The sequence below is a fragment of the Lissotriton helveticus genome, chromosome 3_2 (assembly GCF_964261635.1).
Source record: "Lissotriton helveticus chromosome 3_2, aLisHel1.1, whole genome shotgun sequence".
In the NCBI taxonomy this organism is placed as follows: domain Eukaryota; kingdom Metazoa; phylum Chordata; class Amphibia; order Caudata; family Salamandridae; genus Lissotriton; species Lissotriton helveticus.
In genome coordinates this window covers 45,656,938-45,681,180 of record NC_136062.1, presented here as the reverse complement: position 1 = coordinate 45,681,180, position 24,243 = coordinate 45,656,938, and the positions used below count along the sequence as shown (strand labels likewise).

The following is a 24,243-nucleotide window of genomic DNA, read 5'->3' as shown; positions in this document are numbered from 1 at the left end:
ACCATGGAGCTGCGGAAGGTCGGGTGTCGGATAAAGTAGGCTGGATTTACCTGGGGCAGGGTGGTATTTGTGGGCAGTAGCACAGTCCACTGTTACACCCGACTCAGATTTTGCCCATGACCCCAACAAAATATCAGACAGTGCTTCGAAAAAGGGGAGTATTGGTTAAACACCCGACTGGCCCGGGTGAAAGACCTCCATGAGAGGGTCCATCGCCTTCTCCACTGTAGGTAGAGTGAGATGTAATACATCAGCCACTCTTCTCAAAATTTCTGCAAAGGTAGTACTGGCTTCCAAGGAAAAAGGCCAGGAGGCAATAAAAGAGAGGAAGCAGGGGATGAATCTAGCCTGCTGGCTTCACCCAGCTCAGCAATCGAGCTGTCCAACATAGAAGGAGCCACAAGCATTGGCTGCTCCAAGGGCGGTATCCCATCACATGCGCCGAACCCTCTTTCTGAGACAGGAACTACCACCGAGGGCGACCTCCTTGGGGCCGCAGGAGCTCAGAGGGGGACAAGGGCCTAAAGACAAGATGTAGAGCCCTGTAGTGCTTCTGCATCTGGTTCCAGGTCGCCCCGCCTCCAGGAATAGGTGGGAGGCACGGGAGCCACGCCAGAGCAGAAGTAGAAAAGGCTCCACGATCCATCCTGCGAGTCAAAGGAGCCACAGAGGCTTAGGACTTTGATCTCTTACCATAAGAAGTGGTTGGAGACTGAGACCACTGCCATTGACCACAGGGTGAAGAGTGGCGCTCACAAGAACGACCCCTGATTCGGGAGGATGATCGATGCCACGAAGCGGTAGAGGTCCGTGGCAACGGCGACATCAGAAGTTAATGCGCCGCTCCAGCTGGGCTTTTGGCTTCAACCGCTGGCTAGCATCACACTCGTCTGCATCGTGGTGCTCGCCCAATCATCTGCATCTGGTTCCAGGTCACCCTGCGTCCAGAAAAAGGTGGGAGGCACTGGAGCCACGCCGGAGCAGAAGTAGAAAAGGCTTAACAATCCACCCCGCGAGTCAAAGGAGCCACAGAGGTCTGGGACTTTGGCTTCAACCGCTGGCAGGCGTCACATTCGTCTGCATCGTGGTGCTCGCCAAACACCACATACAGACAGAATTTGGGTTCATACCCGATATTTGTAAAGCACAGGACCCACAGGACTTACACCCAGAGTGCATAGCAATTTAACACACTGTCTCAGATGAGAAAAGGTTGTCACAGCAGGCCGAAAACTGCCAGAGATGTGCTACTTCGGATCCACATGCAGCGAGGAAAAAGAAGAAACTTACGTCAGCACACCGGAGGGAACTTATAGAGCTCCATTGACTTCATATCCGGAGCCGACTTTGTACAGAGCCATGCAGCGCCAACCCCTGGTGTGCAAAGGTACTGCTGAGAAAATTTTCCATATCAAGTCTGATGCCTGGGGTGAATTCACAAGTTAAGGAATCTAGATGTTTTTATCAGATAAAAACCCTTTTGAGGAAAGTGAGATTGGGAAACAAAGGTAACAGCTTTAAATTGTGGAGCGTCAGGAAAAGTCTTTTCTAGATTTGTGCATAGAGACACTAAAAACAGAAATGGTGAGAGACAGTAGGTGAAGGACCGGTAGAGGGAATAACCTTAGAGGAAAGTAGGCACCATTTTGCTGGACTAGCGTGAGAAAAATGCTTACGTGAAAACTTATTTTTGAAAGAGTCTTCTCGCTGTCGGGTAGGCAATTTCTGGCAAGATAGAAAGAGGGAGATCAGGCAGACAGAGCAATCTACAAATGTTGAAGGGATCTTGCAGTCTGACTGCAGCATCCTGTGGGCTTCCAAAATCGACTCTGCATTGGAGTACCTGCAAACAATTATGAACAAAGGTCACTGCAGAATAGCAGGACAGCAGACCGCATCTGCTGTCGTGAGGGTAAAATGTTAAGGTGGTCAATGTTTCAAACAACCTTTAGAACAAAAAATGTGTGCTATCAAAGCACTCTCGTATATTAAATTCTACTGGTACTCGAGCCAGTGATACATTGTGAACAGAAAGCATTGCTACTGCCTGTACTTATCAGAAGGGTGATGCAAAAAGTACAATAAAAAACAATATTTGGAAAGTGTCTATCAAGGTCCCGAAGAGGATAATAGAACTTTCACCAATGCCTAAGACTAGCCTCCTCAAAGTCCATGAAGCCAACTACACCGAGGAGAACAAATATATGTATTTTAAATGTCCACATCGGAAGCAATAACAATCATATTTTCATTGATGCACTGTTAGCCTCTGTTCTCGAAATTAGGAAAGAAGAAGAAAGATCACATTGCCAGACACTGCCATACATATTGTATTTAAACACCTAAATTGCACAATTCAACAGAGATATAAGAGGGCATGTATAGGAGGATGTCTAAAAAAAACTTATGCAAATACATTTGAAGAAGGCTGCATTAAAAAACTGAAATTTCAAAAAGTCAGTCAAGTGCTACACAACATTTACATGCTGATGATATTAGGCAATTTGCAACTCCGATTCAAAGGTGACAGAAATCAGAGTTGCAATATGGATATTTAATGTAAACAAAAAGTTCCAAAACACATGGAAAAAATATTTAAACTAAAAAGGCACAATGCAACATTCGGTTCAAAATTTACTTTACAAGATCTCATTAACAAAAATTACCTCCACTTGCTTTTGCAAAGCTAGGTTCTCATTTTTTAGTTTCTGAATGGCTTCATTCAGGCCTTCATTTGGGGCAGACGAATAGGGCCAAAAGGTGTCCATATGTTTTTCCATGCTGTCAGCTCTAACCTATATGTAGAAAAAATGAATGGTTGACACCATTTAAAATCTTGTTATGTAAAACAAATAAAAATAAAGTATTTCAGATACATAAATGTAGATAGCTGAACTGTATGTAAATACCAAGATTAATAGTTTGCATTTTGAAATGTCAAAACTGTTTGAAACGAAATACTGTGAGAGAAAGAGCTTGAAACCTTTTAAGACCAAGACTTAACAAGGGGCATAAGTGTCTTCAGGGCAACAAGTGCAATGGTGCCATGTCAACTGCTTCCCAATTAAGACAGTCTTAATTGAGGAGCAGTGGGCTTTATGGCTCAATGCACCTTTGGTAGACTATGGTGCTCCCCAAAGTAAGTAACGCCACAGTTTCCACATTATGGAGTTTTTACAGCTCTCATCATCCGAACCGACACTGTTCGAAGGAAAGTGAAATGTGCACCAAAACGATGCAAGAAAGGAATGTAAATAAGACTTCCCTTAGACTGTATTCCCTGCCTAATCATCTTTAGCTGGAAGGCCATCACAAGGGTTATGAGACTTACATAGATTAAAAAAGGCATACTAAAACCCAAGAACATGGAACTAGACAGGTACTTTTCAGAAGCTTCCACATAGTGGTATACTTTCCCACATGTAAGCACCAAATTTAAGGGTTTAGGGATCAATGGTTAAAACCAGTAACAGACAATCCCCCCCCAAAGTATATAATGAGTATGAAACCTCTTTCATAGTAAGATTATTGTAGGAAGCTGGCTATATATGGTATGGCACTAGGTGGTTATACAGTGCACAGAGTCCAGGGGTTCACCAAAAGTGTACAGGGCTCAATGTAAACCCCAGAGTTCTCTATTAGTGGTAGTGTAGGCTAGCAGCCTTGGGGCTAACACAGGAGTGTAAGACATTTATTGCACAACATTGAACAATAATGGACAAATGACTCAAAAAGGAGATCCACACCAATTTTTGAAAAATAAGCTTTGTTAGTACTTTATCTTAAGACCAAGATCTTTACAATAAGGGAAGCAAGTTTTACAACAGAAATACTTTCAACTTCCAAAAGTGAACACTTAGAACAATTTCTGAGCAGTTCAATGTTGTCCTATGGATGAAAACAATAAAGCAGTTATACGGATAAGTACACACTTACGGTTCCAGTCTTCGGGACAAAAGGTCAGCAAAAGGCAAGGGTCAGGTTGAGTACCAAAACTGCACCACCAGCAGCACCGAGGTGGCTGGGTGCAGAGGTCAGAATCGGAGTTCGGCATAAAGTGTTTCAATGGAGACTTGGGCTGCTCGGAGCCATACTGCTTGTAGGTAGGTAAATTGGTTGCAGAGGCCAACATCTGGGAGTTAGGTTAAGCACAAGGAGGTGGTTGTGGGGGCACAAAACAGCACCAAACATACACCACCAGCGGCTCAGTGGCGGCCGGGTATAGGCTGCAATTTCAGCATCAGGCGCCCAATGCTATCAATCTGGATTCTGCTTTCTACAAACAGGCTGCAGGCGTCGCAATGGAGGTTGCAGGACAGACACCAATGATATCAGAGGTAAGCAGAGATGTAGGGGGTCGTAGGAACTCCATTGATTGAGCTCATCAAGGCACAGGGACTTCGGGTGCAGCGATGCTTTTAGACGTCGGAGTCTTCTTACCGGAGCTAGTCGTGGTCAGGGGCAGCCTATGGATTCAGGCTGCAGGCGTTGACTTGGGGTCCAGGAGTGATCAGACATGGCTAGATCCGAGGTCAAGATCGATAGGGAGACTTTGCTGGACAGTTCAGCCACTCATACTCTGCCTGTGGGCGTTGGGTGCAGAGTAGGCAAGAGTCATGGTTCCAGCTAGATCTGGAGTCCTTGTAGTTGGATTCTTGTGGACAGGGCTGCTGTCCTCTGAAGATCTGGTCTTTGTTGAAAAGCAGGCAGTCTTTCTCGAGTTTCTGGAAGTTGCTGGCCACAGGATAGGCGTTGTCTTTTTTGCTGTGTCTGTAAAGCTGGAGACAGGCCAGTAGGGCTGGGGTCAAGTCAGTATTTGGCTTCAGTGCTCTGGTGCTCAGCGTCTTCTTCGTAGGTAGCAGGAATCTAGTTACTAGGTCTGGTAGAGCCACCTAAATACTAAATGTAGATGCGTTTTTGAGGAGTAGTAGTAGGGAAAATGGGCACCTTACCTGGGGTGACTACACACACTAATAAGCAACCCTCCTGTGGGAGGGGGCAAAGGCCTAGCACTGATTGGAGGAGTCCCCTCATTTTCAAGATGGAGGGTGCTGAAAAGTGTGCTCAACTTCGCCTCCTCTACCTAAGGGGTGGAGCTGGCAAAGGTGGGCACACCGCCTAGCCTTTCTTAATTTTCCCGCCAGTTGTCCCACCCAAAGTGCGGGCTTTAAACCGGAGGCAGCTATCTGCTGTTAGCAGCAGAGGCGGGGTGGAGGAAGGGGGGGGGGTTGCATTATGAAGGTGGTGGCCTTTGAAGCTTCCCCTTCGACCACTGGCCTATCCTGGGGGAGGAGGTGCAACACCTTTGCCCAGGATGAGCACTGTTTCTGGTACCAGAGAGCAGAGGCTCTCCACCAAGGGATACAGAAACAGGTCTGTGTGTGGCAGGTTGCCTAAAGCCAATCAGTGCCCACACCAGGGTCAGTATTTTTTCAGGAGGCACCTACAGCTGGCATTAGTGTGGGTTTATTGTGAGGAGTAGTTTGGTACCAAACACTCTTGTGTTCAGTAAACCCAGTGGCTGGCTCCGAGTGGAAGATTTGGCTATGTTGCATATTTAGTAGGTCCTTGTCCACTCGGAGTTTGATTATTCATCCTTTGGACAGTTCTAGCAGACTTGAGTACCAAGTTTGTCTGGCCCATTGTGGAGCAATGAGAATTAGGTTTGTCCCTGGTTGTCTGGCTTTTTCCAGAACTCTTTGGATTAGAGGTATTGGTGGAAAAGCGTATGCAAATGTCCCTGACCAATCTAGTGACAGGGCATTCCCTGATCATACTTCTCTGGGGTTACAGCCTTGTTAAACTCCGCTAAGGATCTCTTTAAGATCATTGATTCTTTAACCTCTCCACAGGTAGCAGACCCCATAGAAGGATCCCAGGAACTTTGTGATAAAATCTCCGGCTTTTTCCATACTGAAATTTCGGAGATTTACGTTTCACTAGAAACAGCAAACTCTTCTATAAGTTCGGGCATTCCGATCTCTACCCCTTTAGGAGAGAGTCTGCCTAGGGGGCTAACCCCGAGACTTCTCAGCTTTCCCCTGCTGTCACCAGAGCTGGTTGACAGGCTTCTTGATAGCGTCAGCTCAGACTCTCCCTTGGACCCCTGTCCTCTTAAGGTGTTTAAAGCCTGCCGGGAAGCTGTTATTCCTCCTCCTTTGAAGGTTATGAACCGTGCCATCTCTGAGGGAGTCTATCCCTCCGTGTGGAAGACAGCGATTGTGAAGCCTCTTTTAAAGAAACCCTCTTTGGAACCGGGCGATTTAAAAAAAAAAAAAAATCGACCCATTTCCTTACTGCCTGCCCCTGCTAAGATGTTGGAGGCTCATTTAAATCTCCACCTCAGCACATACTTAAAGGACCACCGCCTTCTGGACAGATCCCAACACGGCTTCAGGAGACAGCATAGCACGGAGACTGCCCTTACGGCAGTCCTTAATAACATCCGCACCCAGGTTGACACTGGCCATATCACTCTCTTGATTCTACTGGATAACACCGCAGCCTTCGACACCCTGTCTCCCCATATAATGATGTCTCGTTTAGGAGAGATGTGTTGAGGGCTCCGCTCTGTATCTCCTTGCCTCCTTTCTCTGCGAAAGAGAACAGAGGGTGAAGATGGGCCAGTTCCTCTCTGCTCCTAAACCCTTGCACTGTGGGATCCCACAGGGCTCCTCTTTAAGCCCCATGCTTTTTAACAGTTATGTGGCCCCCCTTGCAAGTGTGGTGAGATCATTTGGGTTGGAGGTGTTGTCATATGCGGACGACACCCAAATAATGGTCCCTATTACACATACGGTAAAGGAGTGTGCCTTTTATATCAGGAACTGTATGGCGGCTGTTTCCCAATGGAAGGTGAAGAATTTCTTGAAGTTGAATGGAGAGAAGACCGAGGTCCTGATTTTTGCAAAAGATCAGGAAATCTGGTCCAGTGAGTGGTGGCCGTCCGTGCTCGGGGAGTGCCCTTACCCGGCATCCCATGGGAAAAACTTGGGGGTGATAGTGGATACTGCCCTCTCCTTATATCTTCAGGTAAACAGGACTGTTTCCACCTGTTTCGGTATTATTAGGATCCTCAGGAAGATCTCCCACTATCTTTCCCCTGATGCACGTAAGCAGGCCACTATGGCATTAGTGACCTCCAGACTGGACTATTGCAATGCCCTTTAAACTTTGCCCTTTGCTTAACATCTTGATTCATAGCGCTCTAGGAAGGACTTGGTGCTCACAGCATATTACTGCAACTCTGCTCTGTTCAATTCTGTTTTAATCGTCCCGTTTTTGCCTATTTTGTTTTGCTTCTTAGTTTACCTTTTTCCCCTGTTTTTACCTGAGGCCATCCGCAGACTTGCACGGCTGTTACGCTTACCCCCACTCTAATTGTGAGAACACCGCGTTATCGCGGGTCCCTTGCCCACTGTCTCGTTTGTGGTGGCCATTTTGGGAGGGGGTACACTGCCGGCGGCGCGGTCAGCGCTCTAGTTTATTGACGCTGGGCGAGCATAAAGACAGGCTCTTCCCAGGTGAGCGCCCTTAACATCTTGATTCATAGCGCTCTAGGAAGGACTTGGTGCTCACAGCATATTACTGCAACTCTGCTCTGTTCAATTCTGTTTTAATCGTCCCGTTTTTGCCTATTTTGTTTTGCTTCTTAGTTTACCTTTTTCCCCTGTTTTTACCTGAGGCCATCCGCAGACTTGCACGGCTGTTACGCTTACCCCCACTCTAATTGTGAGAACACCGCGTTATCGCGGGTCCCTTGCCCACTGTCTCGTTTGTGGTGGCCATTTTGGGAGGGGGTACACTGCCGGCGGCGCGGTCAGCGCTCTAGTTTATTGACGCTGGGCGAACATAAAGCCAGCCATGCTGACGCGCAGCGTCATCGCCGGAACGTCGCCGGAGTCTCGCCAGAGTTAAGCCCGTCTGGGCCCGTCCGGGCCCAGACGGGCATAGGGCGCATTACTCTGCCCAGCTCGACCGGACTCACGGATCCTACTCGCAGGTACTCCAGTAACACTTTACTTTCGCTACGCGTTCCTAGAGACCCTAGTTGCGGCTACCAATGGGCAGAAGGTGTCCCCTTTAAGAACTGCTCCTTATGTTGCTCCGGTAGTTCGTCAAAATATCACATTCAAATTTCTATGGCTCTGCTTAATTGCAGGTCATTGCCCTGTCACGCCACGGAAAATAATTCGTTGATTCTGGACCACAGCTTAGACGCCTTGCTTCTCACTGAAACTTGGCTGACCCCATGCTCAGGACCTGATATTGTCCAATCCCTTCCTCCTGGATATCTTATGTTTCATTTAGATAGGCCGGTCGGGAGAGGGGGAGGAGTGGCCATTTTGTACAGAGATATATTTACGTGTAAAGCCTTAGATAGCGGTATGGATAACTGTGAAGGCTGTCAATTCTCGCTACTTATCTCTCCTACCATTTCTATTGCGGGCCTTCTCGTCTATCGGCCTCCTGCAGCGATAGGGAATTTCACTGATTCTTTTCTTGAGTCGGTTATACAATTAGCCGCCGTGTCTTCCAACTTTATAGTCCTTGGGGACCTCAACCTGCATTTTGAAGATCCGAGCAATGCAGTGGCGAGAGACCTACGAGGCATGTTGGGAGCACTTGACCTGCAGCTCATTAACATCAGAGCTACCCACAACAAGGGTCACCAGTTGGATGTGGCTTTCTCTAATTCAGAGAACCTACAGGCCCTGCCGCCCCTGGCGCTTCCTTGGACAGACCATTGCCTAGTCCCCCTTAGGTGGCAGTTGGAGAAGGGGAGAGATCCTGTACCCAGACGGTATACAGTTGAGCGGCTATGGTCTAGGCTGCCAGTGGACAGCTGGGCGGTTGAGTTGGCGAGAACCTGTCCTCCTCCTGTCTCTGACCCAATTACAGCTGACCAGCACGTGGAAAATTGGCTGACTAGTTCCCTTGATCTAATAATACCTAAAAAGAAAAGGCCTACCAGGGAAAGAAGAACTGGTTCCGCTCCCTGGTACACTCCTGAACTTAGGTGTCTGAGAACAATCTGTAAAAGATTGGAACGGGCATGGAGGAGAGAGTGGAATGAAGAGAGCCGGCAAGATTATAAGGTAGCCATGAGGAAATACAAAGTTGCTTTGAAGGACGCGAAAATTAGCTACTTCAGTGACAGGATTGATAGGGAGAGTAACTCCTCAGGAAAATCCTTCAAAATCTTTAAGGACCTTCTGAAGGCTCCGGTCCCTCCAGTCGTGCATGGTAACCCTCAGGAAAAATGTGAGGAGTTGGCAGACTTCTTCCACTCTAAAATAGTGAAGATCTTGTCCTCTTTGCCGGTGACGTCACAGATCTTGGAGGTGGGTTTTGGCCCAGTAACATGCCCTTTTGAGCTGTCCTCCTTTGGCCCTTTTACAGAGGAAGAGGTTGTAAAAGTCCTGAAAGTAATGAAGAGTGGGTCGCCTAGTGACCCGGTGCCTATGAAATGGCTTAAACAAGTGGCCAACATTCTTTCCACCCCGCTTACGGACCTTATCAATCTTTCCCTCTCTCAGGGTACGGTGCCCCAGAGTTGGAAAAAAGTTGTTAAAGCACTGCTGAAAAAACCGGGCTTGGACCCTTCCAATTTGGCCAATTTTAGGCCCATTTCACTTTTGCCCGGGTTTTCTAAAATTGCAGAAAAATTGGTTAATCGCCAGCTCTCACACCATCTTGAATTCCATCGTTTGTTGGGAGACTCCCAGACTGGCTTTCGCCCTGGTCAGGGGACGGACACGGCCTTATTGGCAGTGGTGGAGGAAGCAAGGAGCATTCTTGATTCAGGGGGGTCAGTGGCAGTGATCCTCCTGGACTTGAGTGCTGCCTTCGACACCGTTAGTCATCAGGTGCTCCTCCAACGTCTGTCAGAGGTGGGCATTACGGGAATGGCCCTGAAGTGGCTTGAGTCCTTCCTCTCAGACAGTTTTTATCAAGTCTGTCAGAGGTGGGCATTACGGGAATGGCCCTGAAGTGGCTTGAGTCCTTCCTCTCAGACCGTTTTTATCAAGTCTGGGAAGGGGCAGAGCAGTCGACCTCATTCCCTCTTCAATGTGGAGTCCCCCAGGGCTCATCTTTGAGCCCTACTTTATTTAATGTTTATATGACTCCACTTGAAAGAGTGGTCTCCCCTTCAGGTGTGAAGATCATCAGCTATGCTGATGATACTCAGCTGGTAGTAGGTCTGACCCAGCTGGCGGAACGACCTGAGGTTCTCCACGACTGTCTTGCCAATGTACATCGGTGGATGTCCCACTCTGCTTTGAAGCTCAATGGAGAAAAAACTGAGCTGATGTTGCTTGGTAAATCCAGGCCTTCACTCATAGCTAGTTGTTGGCCCCGGTCCATGGGCGTTCCACCATCTCCTAAGAAGGAGATCAAGAGCTTAGGAGTATGGTTGGAAGAAGATCTGTCCTTCAGGACACACGCCAGGAAGACAGCGGGGATTTGCTCTGGCCTGCTGCGGTCAGCTTGCAAGGTGTTACCGTTGCTCCCTGATTCATCAAGGAAACTTCTGATCCGTGGTCTTGTTTTGTCTAGACTCGATTATGGGAACGGGTTGTTCCTCGGTGCCCCGGAGTCGACTTTTAAGACCCTCCAACAAGTTCAGAATGCAGCCGCTAGACTGCTGATGATGGTCCCTAGGAGACAATCAGCTGCTCCGGCCCTGAAAACTCTTCACTGGCTCCCTGTTAAGGAGCGGGTGAAATTCAAATCCTTATGCACTGCACACAAAATCCTGCATGGGAGGGGCCCCTCCATTTTGATTAATATGCCACGTCCATATAAGTCCACACGGGCTCTTCGCTCTGACCAAAAACACCTGCTTCAGTCAGCCAGAGTTAAAAGAGCTCGTTCGGGTGGCCGGCGTTTCTTGGTGCAAGTAGCGGCACTGTGGAACTCCCTGCCCCTTAAGATACGCTCAGAGCCTAACATCTTGCACTTTAGGAAACTCCTTAAGACCCATCTGTTTCCGGTGTAATGGCTGAGTTTGAGTCTTTTTTTTTTTCCTTCGCTGTGTCCTGCGCCGGGATGCCCCTGGGTAACTGAGCGCGTTATAAATTTCACAATAAAATAATAACAATTTATATGGGCATTAACAAGAACCTTATCCATCGGCTCCAAATCCACAGAACGCGACAGCAATGCTAGTGCTGAATCTTCCTAGACACAATTCAGCCAAGGCCGTGCTTAGGAGCCTGCACTGGCTTCCGATGGACCGCAGGATCACTTTCAAGATCCTGTGTCTGACCCGTGAAGCCTTTTATGATGCCGGCCCTGAAGACATCAAGTCGCTTGTCCAGCATTATGCCCCCAGTAGACGCTTTCGATCCTTACATAAAAACCTTCTTGTTGTCCCTAGGTTTCAGAAGGTCAAATGGGGTGGCAAAGCCTTCTCCACGGCCGCGCCCAAATTGTGGAACTGTCTTCCTTTAGAGATCTCCGGTCAAGCCTCTCTTTTGTTATTTCGCAAGGCCTTAAAAACCTGGCTTTTTCCTGATACCTTTGCTTAAGCTCTATTTTTCCTGTGTCTGGCTGTTCCGCACCAGCGCCCTGATGTCCTTGGGCTAAGTCTACGCTTTACAAGACTACATTCAATTCAATTTAATCCAGGTGGCGAAGGAACTCAAGGCAAAGCAAATACTCCTTCAACTGGAATGCCCCTAAGACATTGGAAAATAACCAATTTTCAGCTGTCTCAGAGCCGTGGATGACCTGGAACCATCTCAAATTGAATGCTTCAAAAACTGAAATAGTCATGTGTGGCGATTGGAAACATTACAACCCGCTTGCCGCATGGCCTGATGAACTGGAATCACTGCCTAAAGTATCGAAGGAAGTAAGAAACCTCAGAATGACCATGGACTCCAAGCTGTCGATGAATGCCAAAGTGGATAAACTAGCAAGATCAAGCTTTGCTACTATAAAAACGCTGCAATTAATTTTCCCTCATTTGGGATTTCCACACAAGGTCCAAGCAACCATCTCCCTTGTTCTGTCCAAACTCGATTACGCCAATAGCCTCTACCACGGATCACCTTTAACGACCATGAAAAGACTAAAACGGATTCAGAACTCGGCTGCCAGACTACTCTTGCATATCAAACTGCGAGACCACATCTCCCCTGCCTTGAAAGCCCTGCATTGGTTACCGGTTGCCAGAAGATCCACGTTCAAGCTGCTTTGTATCATCCACAAAGCAATACATGGAATGGGACCGCTCTTCATCAGGAATAAAATCACCAAACACATTCAACAAAGGAACCTCTGCTCTAAAGGAGCATTTCGCCTCAAATCCCACCATACAAGAAAAAAAACATGTGTGGCACATCCTTCTCTGTTCAAGCAGCCAAACTATGGAACTCGTTACGCCCCAACATAAGGTCCACCGACAACCACCTTATCTTCAGAAAACTACTCCAGATTTGGCTCTTCCCCAACTGAGCACCATACGCAAACAGAAATCTACAGCATATCCCTCTGTATACAAGCATTTTTTTTCACTATAGATATGTACCTATCTTTGTGTATTACTTTGTATAAGCATGTAAAATAATTATGTTGTTGAGAGAAAAAATAATACATAAATAAAAATCATCTTTGGTCTACATGTACATACTTCCATTGTGCATCTATGTACTTTCCATGTACTTGGATCTGTGTGTCTGTTACTTTTCTCCTGAAAAAGCATATCCAATGCACTACCCTATTTCTCATCCTGTGCATCTATCAATATCTTTAATCTACATATACTTACCTCCTTTATGTATCTATATACTTTCAATGTAATTATGGATCTATATATTTATCACTTTCTTCTAATTTAGCATTTCCAATGCACTACCCTATTTCTCAGCCTATACTTCGCTCAATATATCTTCTAGCCCAACCTTCTGACTCATCTCAAACTTCTTTTACTACTCTTTCCAATGCACTACCCTATCTCTCATCCTATACATCTATCAATATACCCTCTACATCCACGCTCTGTTATCCCAAACCCCATACCACTACTATGATTGCCAAAATAACCCTTTATAGACTCTCTCCTACTCTACCCCTCCCCTTGCATCATCTGACACCTCTTTTACTATACCGATCCCCTAAAACAAACCTTTCTAAACTCTTTTCTCCGAGTCCTTCCCTCCAAAACTCCTTTTCACTCATCCAAAAGCCTCCTCCTATTGCTAAGACCTAATAAAAATTAAAAAAAATCTTTCACTCTTTTATCCCTCCTCTATCCTTTTCAATCGAGATTAACAGACTAACATGTTCACAACTCAAATTCCATATTAAACTATCCTAATATACTGCCCAAATAACTGAAGAACATAGCCACTACTCAAATTATTTCACATATTTTTTTTTTTTACTATACTAATATTCAACAGTAATCCTTTATGGGTTCCGGAGTGGAGTGCTACTCGCCAGAAAAGCGATTCAACACCCATCAGGGGTAACAAGTGCTATATGAATGCAAATCTTTCTTCCCCTTTTATCCCTCCGCTATCCTTCTCACTCCAAATAACTGACTAATATCCACCACTGAAATTACTACATATTTCACCATATTAATTCACCACTAATCCCTTGTAGGCTTCCTGAATAGCGTGTGTCAACAAGCGCTATATAAATACAAACCTTTGCCCTCCTCTATCCTTCTGCTATCATTCCAAATCCAAATAACTGACTTTCCTATCCAACACTCAAAATGTACTTGCATGTTTCACTATACTAATTCAACACTAATCCTCTATGGGTCCTGGAGTAGCATGCTACTCCGAAAAAGCGCTTCAACGCCTTGTCAGGGGTAGTAAACGCTATATAAATGCAATTACAATACAATACAATACAATACAATGTTCTTGGATGCCCACCATTGTTTTTCTGCTTGAAGTCTGTGGGTAACAACCACTAGATGCTCCCAACTTCCTGTGGCCTTTGACCAGTTGTTGGAAAGCCATTCCTGGACGGGGTGCATATGTAGGCGGGCATGAGGAATGAGTGGTATGCATGACGCCATCATGCCCATGAGCTTCATGACTCTTCTCACTGTCAGAGATTGACCCTTCTGGTAGAGGGAAGTTTCTTGTTTGATGGCTTGTATCTTCTTTTGTGTAGGGTAGGCCCGTGTGGGTTTTGAGCTGAGGCTTGCACCCAAAAAAAATATTTCTTATTCTGGCCTTGTGGAGGATTTCTTGTGATTTATTGAGAATCCTAATTCTTGGAGCGTGTGGATTGCTGTTTGAACATGGCTGTGACATTTTTGTTTTGTGTCTTCTTTTATAAGCCAGTCGTCTAAGTAAGGGTAGACGTGTATTCCATCCTTTCGCAGGTGCGCCGCAAATGCGGTCTGGCACTTGGTGAAGACAAATGGTGCTGATTTTATTCCAAAAGAGAGTACTTTGAACTGGTAGTGTGTTCCTTTGTGTAGGAACCAGATATATTTTCTGAGGCTTTTGTTCATGGAGATATGTAATTAGGTGCCCTTGAGATCTATTTTTGCCATGTAATCGCGGTATTATTTCTTGGAGTGTATTTTGAAATGTTGCGTCAAAATGAATTTGTTTATAAACATTAGGTCCAGGATTGGCCCTAGCAAGAGGTTCTGTTTGGGGACTAGGAAATACAGTGAGTAGTTTCTTTTGAAAAGGTCTTGCCTTGGTACAATTTGTATTGCTTGTTTTTGAAGAAGCTCCTTGATTTCTGAATTTACCTTTATGAGCTATGATTTGAGGAACTTTTTTATCCTTGGGAGGTTTGCTGGTGGCGTTTTTGTCAGTTCTATGCAATATCGTATTTTACCAAATTTAATATCTAATTGTCTGTGGTGATTTTTCACCACTGATGTAGGTATTGTGATATCCTGCCCCCCACTGGTGTTGTGTAGGGGGCTTTTTCTGTGCAGGAGTCCATTTGAGCCATTTCCCTTTTCCTCTAGAGGGCTGGCCTCTGCCTCTTCCTCGAAAGGAATGCTTTGGCTGTTGTTGCCAGTTTTAGTATCCTGCTTGTTGGGGAAACATCCTTTACAACGCAACTTTTACCACGCAGTGCCTTTACGACGCAACTTTTACAACGCAAACCATTACAACGCATTGCGCTTGGGGGCGCTCTAGGATAGGGAATAGGTTTAATTTACTATCCAACACCTTCCCTACTATCCACGGGGACTGGAGTTGGAATAGTAAATTAAACTATTCACTATCCAGCGCCCCAAAGCACTATGCGTTGTAAAAACAGCGTTGTAAAGGCATGCAATGTAAAAGTATGCGTAATGTCATACATCCTGCTTGTTGGTTTGTTTGTTGACCATTACCTTGACCCTGTTGTTGAGGACACATTTGCTGTCTTTGAACAAAGGCTCCTCTTCCTGTGGGTTTTCTTCCATTAAACCCTCCTCTTTTGAATGTACCGCTTAGTTGCAGGGCTCCCATGTCTCTTGCAGTTTCGTTGTCTTTTTTAATCTTCTGGAGAGATTCAGCTACTTCCTTTCCAAACAGTGCCTATCCTGTAAACAGGCTGTTAATGAGGGAGGTTTGCAACTCTTGTTTAAAGCCGGATATTCTAAGCCAGGCATGCCTTCTTAGTGTGGTGCCTGTGCACATTTGTCTACTGGCAGTGTCTGCTGCGTCGACTACCGATTTAAGGCATGTGTTTGCTATGTATTTGGCTTCTTGGACAATAGCTTTTGCCCTTTTCTTGTCCTCTTCCGGGAGCTTGTTAATGAGCTCCTTAATGTCATCCCATTGTTGGTGTACGAACCTGTTCAGCAGGGCATTTGAGTTTGCGATGCGCCATTGCATCGCTCCCTCTTTCTCCATTTTCCTGCCTACCATATGCATCCGTTTGCTTTCCTTTTCTGGAGGTGGTCCACTATTAGAGAGGGCATTTGCTCTTCTCCTTGCCTTGGTGATAATAATGGGGTCAGGCACTGTATTTCCCTGGATATACTTAGGGTCCTTGGAAGAGGGTTTGTACTTCTTTTCGACCCCTGGTGTTACCTCCTTGCCTGAGGCTGGCGCTTTGAAGGCTTCCTTGCCCTGATCCAGGATGCTTGATAGCATTGGTAGGTATTGTGTTACCTTGTTGGCTGGGGCTAGTATTTCTAAGAGTAAGCATGGATTGCCCTTTTCTTCTTCAAGTGGGACCCCGAAAGCGTCAGGTGCTCTCTTCACTAGGCCACTGTAAAAGGCTATGTCATCTGTAGGGGAAGCCTTAGAGGGATACCAGAATATCTCCTCCTCTGGGCTTTCAGTGTCAAGGTCATTCCATTGATCCTCGTAGGTTTCAGAGGCTTCTTCCTCTTCAGGTGCATCGATGTACTATTCGTGGTCGTCATTGCGTGGTTCGGGGTTGGAAGTGACTCATGGATCTCCTCTTCTTCCCCTTTGGCGTCCCTTGGTAGGGTTCAGTGAGGTTCTTTGGATCGCGGATGGCCTCCGATCGCCTTTTTCGTTGACGCTGGGGCTGCTTTAGGCTGTGCCTATTTATCGTGGCCCTTCGGTTCCGACGGATGTGTATGGTGTCTTACCTTATCCGCCTTATTCTCGTGTCCTTCGCCATCTTTTTGTGGGTGTAGGTTTTTTCGGAGTCTCCCTCCAGAATTTCAACATCCTTCAGGGAAGGTTTCTTCGGTGCCTGGGACATTGTTGCGTAGTGGGCCTCTCTCTGCTTTCGGCGTGTCCTGGCGGTTTTCGGCAGGAACACCGCGAAGGCCTCACAGTTCTTGTCCTTATGGTCCCTGGGCAGGCAGAGGTTTCACAGGTCGTGTGGAACGTGTTGCGCTAACTTGTGCTGGCACTCAGGGCAGAATTTGAAAGGGGTATTTTCCATTGCCCCTACCTTGCCTTTTGTCAAACCTTGTTGTTTTCGGTATTGGAAAAGTCATTCCCGGGGTGAAGTTGTTTTCTCCGGTTGCGAGGTCGATGTTCGATGCTGGTTTTCTATTTGAAATCTCGAGTTTTTTTCAGGGAGTATTCTGAAAACTTCACAGCATCCCCTCTTGCTTCCGGAACCAACGGCGGAAAAAAGAATCTGAAGTGCCTACCACGCACAACAACCTCCAAGGGCGCCGTCTGCCGTCACGCAGAGGACGTACCTGGCACCAAATGGTGGTCAACGAAGCCCCGAGAAGAAAAAAGGAAAAAAAACAAAGACTATTCCGGACCCAACCACTAGATAGCGGAATAATGCACAGCATGTGACTCCATAAAAGGATTCACTCTGCAAAACTCCAGTTATTGAGTTTCCAGCCCATGTATTCTCTATGGCTTCACTGGCACTTACAATATTAAGGAATAGACTCCCAATACTGTTGGGGCATATAAACTCATGCAGATATGCCCACACCTGGGATTTAGTTCACACTACCTTAGGGCTGGTAAGGCCTGCTAGAGGGGTGACTTACCTATATTTTAGGTAGTGCTAGCTGGCATGGCACACAGGTAGTACTGTGGCAGTCTCATGGCCTATGTGAAGGGTCCCTCTGGACCCTCTTCTGTCCCAATGCCCTTGAAACCAGGTACCTTTTACTATGGACGTACAGGGGGGCCTGAAGGGTCACTTGGGAATAGTTTTTAGGAAAGAAGCACTAGCACAGGGGACCTGATTGGCAAGGACCCTGTGCACTACAATCAAAACCACAGCACTGTCCAGACAAAAAGTGGGGGCTAATCATGTCAACATAAAGAGGCACTGTCTCACAATTATCAACACAGGAATGGTCCTCAAACCTCCTTAAAGTCGAAAAGAATAGCCATTGATCTTAGGTTAAGGTTGCCTTCTATAATGGCTAATGAGATTATGGTACTGGATGCTCTGAAGGAATGGAAAGGAAAAGAGACCTAGAATCTAAATATTATGCCCCAGCGCCTGAGGCAACCAAGATAAACAACCCTCGTCCATTTACCCAGACCTTCCAAACAAATGGTGAGTCTCACCTCCCAGAACGAGGATGAGAGCGCAATATAGACTGTTTCTCCATGGATCTTAACCTCTTTCTAATCGGCAGACGATAAATGAGGAAGCTCCAACATCATACTATAACTTCACACTGAACCAGAGCAGAACCAAACTGCTGCATTTGGTTCTAGGGTAGCATGTCACAATGTGTGTATGTTTTTATTAATGTATGAGTATTTGCTAAAAACACTCTGCATTTCACTTCACAAACCTACACTTGTCCAACTCTGAAGGGCATATAAATGGTGGATTAATTTATGTGCGCTGGATTCCCTGATGCCCAAACCCATTGAGATTTCTTAATCTCCAATTCCTTGCCCCACAATCCCAGCATATGCTCATTTTACATTTCCATTATCCAGCACTCTTCATTGCCCACTGTCCATTTTTCTTCTCATCTTTATGGAAAAACCAACCTTTCAGAAAAGAAATACCAATACCAAATGAGGTTCAGCTGAGCTTCCTGAGGCTCCTGACTAGAGACAATGCCACAATAATTACTGTAGTAGCAATATTAAAAAATAATTTAGAATACAATTTAAAAAAGTCTGTTACTCTGACTTGCTCTGAACCGAAGCACTACATAACATGCAAGATAAATTGTGCCCCATGCATTTACTACTTACTCCACAATCCAGAAACCACTTTGGGCTTTTCAAGGGGTTGTTAAGCGCTATACAAATATCAATGCAATACAGCTGCCAAAAGCATTTAAAATACACAAACCTCATAATCCCTTGCAGTGCGTTCAGTTTTCTCCAACTGCTTCTTGAGCTCTTCTATTTTATCTTGATGTTCTTTTATATTCTGTTGCAATTGTGAAACTTGATTTCTTTTTATTTTGTTACTGGAAAGCGAACGTTCAAGCTCAACTTTCAGCTCCATTATGATCTCATCTTTCGTAAGGTTCACAGGAGGGTCACGTTTACGCAGGGTGCTGTTGAAAAAGTGAATAACAACTCAACAAATACAAATATGCAATGGAAAACTGTCTTATAATGGAAGCTGGGATGCTTTTTGCACAGCTATCTTGAGAAACTTTATCTACACAAAACAAATTGTATGACTGCTTGGAAAATCTAAATCTTGAAACAAAGAGATGAGTTCTGTGTCAGCTTCTACGTTAGGATTCAAACATTGAAAAATAAGAAAACGAATAAACTATGCCACATCTTGTCCATAGACAGGTGAATGAGTTTGGGACGATTATAAATTGTTGCTTTAGTCCCTCGGGATACATTCTACAAAAAAACTCCTTTCATCAACAAATCTTGCTGTCTAAAAACCTGTACAAGCTAAACTGTATAGAATTGGAATATTGTCTCTGCTCAACAACTGTGGGCTGTTCATCTGTTCAAGCTCACCTTAACAAGATGAACCAAGTTGAAGGTTTCCACTTGCTTTTCAAAAGATAGGTTTTTTTGCGTGTAGCGTGGTTACTTTGCAATGTCCTTTTCTCAAAATGATCTTATTGGACTTGTTCTCTCTCCAGGGTCATCACTTTAACACTGCAAACCAGTGCTTAAGTACTTGTGCTCTCTACTTTAAACATGGTGAAATTGGCTTACACCCAATTGGCACCTTTAATTAACCTGAAAGTTCCCAGTAAAGTGGTACAACATATAGCAAGGGCATGTAACTCAAAATGCCACTAGTGGGTCTTCAGCCCCTGTTATGTCACCAACTTCAGCAGTCTTTTAAACATATCCCAGGCCTGCCATTGCAGCCTGTGCATGCAGTTTAAACTGTCATTTGGACCAGACAAATAAACCTTTTGCCAGCCTGAACAATCAAATACATATATGTCACCCCTACGTTAGGTCCTAAGAAACCCAGAGGGCTGGTGCAGTGTATTTAAAAGGTTGGATATGTACGTTTTACATGTCCTGGTAGAGAAAAACTCTCATTTAATGTTTGACTACTGAAAGGGCTGTGCCTCCCATTGGAAAACATTGGGGTACCTCATTACATTTAATAAGTGATACCTTTCAAGTGGGAGAAGGTAGGAATATTTAATTTGTTTTCTAAAGAATTGTCATTTTAAAAACTGATTTAATTGTAAAGTTGGATTTTAAGTCACAATTCTGAAAATGCCACTTTTGGAAAGTTGGCATTTTCTTGAGCTAACCATCTGGTGCCTGCAGCTTGTATTCTGGGTCACATGATTTGGTGTAGCTGGCAGTTGATATTTGTGTATCGCTTATGGAAACTTTATCATATAGGCAGGATGGGCCATCTCGGACTTGATAGGTCGAGGAGCTGTCACCTACCAGACTCTTGACACTAGTCTTTTATGACCCCAGACAAGCTGGGGCCAGGGCAGGGAGGCCTGAAATTCCAGACACTTCGGGTGTAGGGAGGGGCTGGGAGAGGTGATCTCCAGAACCTTCTCCTAGATCAAAGCTAGCACGATATATAAATGTTGGATCCTCAGACCCAACTCTTCTGTGGGAGACTCAGTAGGATTGCTGAGCGGCCCTGCAAGAAGGACTGCTACTCTGTTGCCCTGCTGCCTGAGTGAACAGGATTGGACCTGCATTTTGAACCCAGGACCACCAGAGTGACTCCAAGGGCGTGTGTGCTGGCCTCCTGATCAGAGCCTCAGAAAAGGCTCCCAGCACCTGGATTCTATCTGCTGTGAGTCCTCTCCCCTAAGGGCTGCCACACCAGTCTTGAAACCTTGGAAGTGGGTCAGAAGGAGCTTTGCCTGCTCAGCTGTGGACCTGTGAACAGAACCAACGCAGTGCCAAGCATCACCCCGTAGCCTCCTCCGAACCACCTCGGCGCAACGCATTCGCGACGCAGGACTTCACATTGCAAACAACCGCATGCTCGACATCGAGGCAGGACACAGCATCTCAGCACTGGAGCTTCATAGAAACCTCCGCTGCGGGACACATCCTCGACGTGATATCTTGCAATGCTCTGCAACCAGGAATTAAGGCACTTTGTTCAGCTGGCCTTACTTGTCCCTGTATCCCTCCCGCACTCCATCGCAGTCCGCCTGAACTTGTGACTTTGTCCAGGCCTGTCTCAACCAGATTACCACAGTTGGCGCTCTGTGCCTTTAGGCACTACTGTCACTTAAACCTATCAAATTGCATACCTCTGGTTCTATTGATTGGATGTTTTGTTGTTTTGACCTCAAATAATTTACTAAATTGTACTCTATTCTTCAGGTCTCGCCTATGCAGCGCGCATGCGCTGCTTAGGAGGAGACCTTTAGAAATAGATTCCATTTCTCAGGCAAAAACGTGCACACATTGCATTGCTTAGAATGGCAACGCGTGCACGTTTGGTGATTTCCTTGCAGGAGTGAGCTTTGAAAATATCGGTTTGTAATTAACAGATGGTTCCTGCTCGCTCCCGCAAGGGAAACAGGCGCCTCCTCCTCTCTCCCCTCCCCCTGCTGCCTCCTCCTCTCCTCGTCCAACTTGTTTTTATTTTACTTTCAGCTCGAGGCGCGCATGCTTGTTTTTTTGTTTAACTCAGAGTATGTGTGTGCTGTAGATTGCTTCTTGGAAACAAAGTAGACACTCACATAGAGCGACTTTTTTGGGAATGGAGCGCAGTTAATAGTTGATAAAAAGGCACTCGCATGTTCAGATTTTGCGTTACATTTTTTTGTTAAAAATACATTATAAATGAAAAATGTGTACTGCCAGCTGTCTAGCTCGCTGCTTGTCTTTGTCACCTCTGGAATTGCGGTGGGTTCAGTGGGGTAACATTAGCACCAGCTTTACCAAAGAGGGGAAGTCCAGCACTGTGCACAGGCTCAAGTTTCGATACCTCTCTGGGTGGGTGATCACGTGTTAAACATAACCCCGCTACATTTAGAATGGATGAGTGAATCAACTAACAAACACCGAAAAATAAATAAGTGCATGAATCAGTGAACAAAGCAGTGTCTAAACGAATACGTACTTTGTGCTTCACGCACCCAGTTAGGGCTTCGGGGCGCTTTGGTGATCATGGTTAGGGCAACAGAGGGACCGATTTAAAATTTGGACACTTTAGTATTAGATGCTTTTTCAGGAACCCTTTTGAATTGCATGAAAGGCCCCTTTTCAGAAAGAGTATTCAGTTGGAGCAAAGTACACAATTTTAAATTGTTCAACTCAGCTGTGTACAAAAGTTTATTTATGTGCGTTTGCGTACAGGTACAAGTGCGCGCGCGCAAAATTAAAATTGGAAATACAAGACATTTTATTTTGTTGCACGTGCTGAACCTGCCCACGAACATTATTACTTACGCTCAAGATGCCAATAGAGAGCCCTAAGAGAAATTATATGACGTTTTCAAAACTGTTCCCAACATCGGCTCATTTGAATAAACCTTACTTGATACACTTGGGGTAAGAGGCTAGATAACGTTGCTCCACCTGTGACCGAGGGTCGTTTAAGATTAGGAAAAAATGGGCGCAAATCATTTGCTTAAATCTTGTGACACAGAATTGCAATGCTTTTCAAGACTCTCCATTGGACACTTCAAGATTCTTTATGTAAATACAGTCAAGTGGTTGCCACCATCCCTGCCAACCTAGTATTTTGTTCAGCTGCGCAAACTACGCACAAGTACCGTGCAAGCATTGGCATAGCCAATAGGTCTCGCCTTTCGGACCTTATAAGTGTTTAGTTATGCAGTACAATATCCTCGGTGCAACAACATTAACTGTTGCACGGCTAAACAGTTATAAGGTCCCAAAGGCGAGAACTATTGGCTATGCCAATGCTTGTCTAAATTGGTGTGGGATTTTTTGGGTGTTCTGTCTTCACTTTATTACTGTTTGAAGTGCTGCATACATGATTTAAACATTACCTCTAGGTTAAGCCGGACTGCTATGTGCCAAGCTACCAATTTGGGGTTCTGTCTCTTTACCCGGACAGGAATTGTAGTGTTGTGAATCTATCTAGGATCCTAATCAAGATATCCCCGATTCATGCCCTTATGTGGTTATAACAAAACATATCCTTATAAAGGCATAGGAATCATGTCCATATCTAGTCATAGCCCATGCCGTCCAAATACGGCAAGGCTACTCCCATAGACTCCTAGAAAGTACAACGCGTTCTTTAAACAAACCAAGCCTCCAGCAGCCCAGGAAATCCCCCTGCTTTTGTTTTGATTTGCACAAGAACTCCTGGAGTCCAGAAAGAACAGTTAGTTCTTAGTGACGTCTTAAGTCCAACCTTACGTCAAACCCGGCTCCTTTCAGGTATAAATATACCAATGTTGCCTTAAGCAAACACACGGTGGTTTGGAGCAGAGCGGCTATCTACTTGCCCGACGCCCAGCTGATGCGAGTGCCGAAGGAAGCCGACCCTCCCCATTTGACGCACTGAGAGAGACGCTTTCTTTTCTCCTGCCGAGAAATTCCAGCTCCGGTGTTTCCAGTCACCCTTGCGGGTTGCTGGGAGATCGAGTCCTGAGAGGGAGATACAAGACCTCCTACATTCTAGAACCAAGGTACGGAGCTGACTAATTCCTTAAGAGAATTCTTGATTCAGATTCTTGGCAATAAACCAACTTAACTTAAACTGCAACTTACTTACTCCTTCCCAAGTATTAGGCTTAGGTCAGGTACACCGGGGTAGGCGTATCTTAGAAGCACCAGTTGAGTACGTTAGTTAATGTTTTTATGTATGTATATATTTTATCCATTTTAAAGTATCATATGGCTAAGAAACCATATCAATGCTTTTACAGTATTATTTCATAATACTCCTTTTACTGTACGTACTTTACTTCATGATAAGTATTGCTATTGTGGCAACTCATTTCTCTTGCATGAGAAAGAGGACTGCTCAATAAATAACACCTTTTATTGAAAACGCTCGTCTCTCTATTTCTCTGCACTCTGGTGAAACTAAGTATGCACGATTGACTGAGTGAAATAACTGTCTATTGTTTTCACACGACTCTAGAGATATACTCTTTATTCTGAGGGAGCAAAGTTGTCATGTTTATGCGGTTGTCAGAAGCTAATCCCTTCTTGTCCATTCAGGGAAATGAACACCTCCTTGTTTACTCGAGAAAGTTTCTAGTGACCTCTGAGCTAGCTGGCAAAACTAATTAAGTCTAATATAGTCAGTAGAGACCTAGATGACCTCAGTCCTACGTCTACACTGCTGTTTATATTATTCCAATGTGCAGAGCCTATTGGGAATATAGGAACTACACTACATGGCACCCAACGTTTGGTAAGGCGATAATCTAACGCAAGACATTAGAGTAACTCAGTCGTGTTTTTTCACACAGAC

At 45.3% G+C, this 24,243-nt stretch overlaps 1 protein-coding gene across 3 annotated transcripts in view; it reads right to left on the bottom strand.

Annotated features, from left to right (window-relative positions):
* The window catches only part of CEP152 (centrosomal protein 152), a 1,079,595-nt gene that overhangs the window by 796,936 nt on the left and 258,416 nt on the right, over positions 1-24,243 (bottom strand). For all 3 annotated transcript variants that reach the window (XM_078684802.1, XM_078684801.1, XM_078684803.1), the window contains 2 exons: positions 18,709-18,919; positions 2,667-2,795 (listed from right to left, as the gene is read on the bottom strand). In XM_078684802.1, the coding sequence (XP_078540928.1) occupies positions 2,667-2,795; positions 18,709-18,919 (340 nt within the window). The remainder of the gene's footprint in view (positions 1-2,666; positions 2,796-18,708; positions 18,920-24,243) is intronic.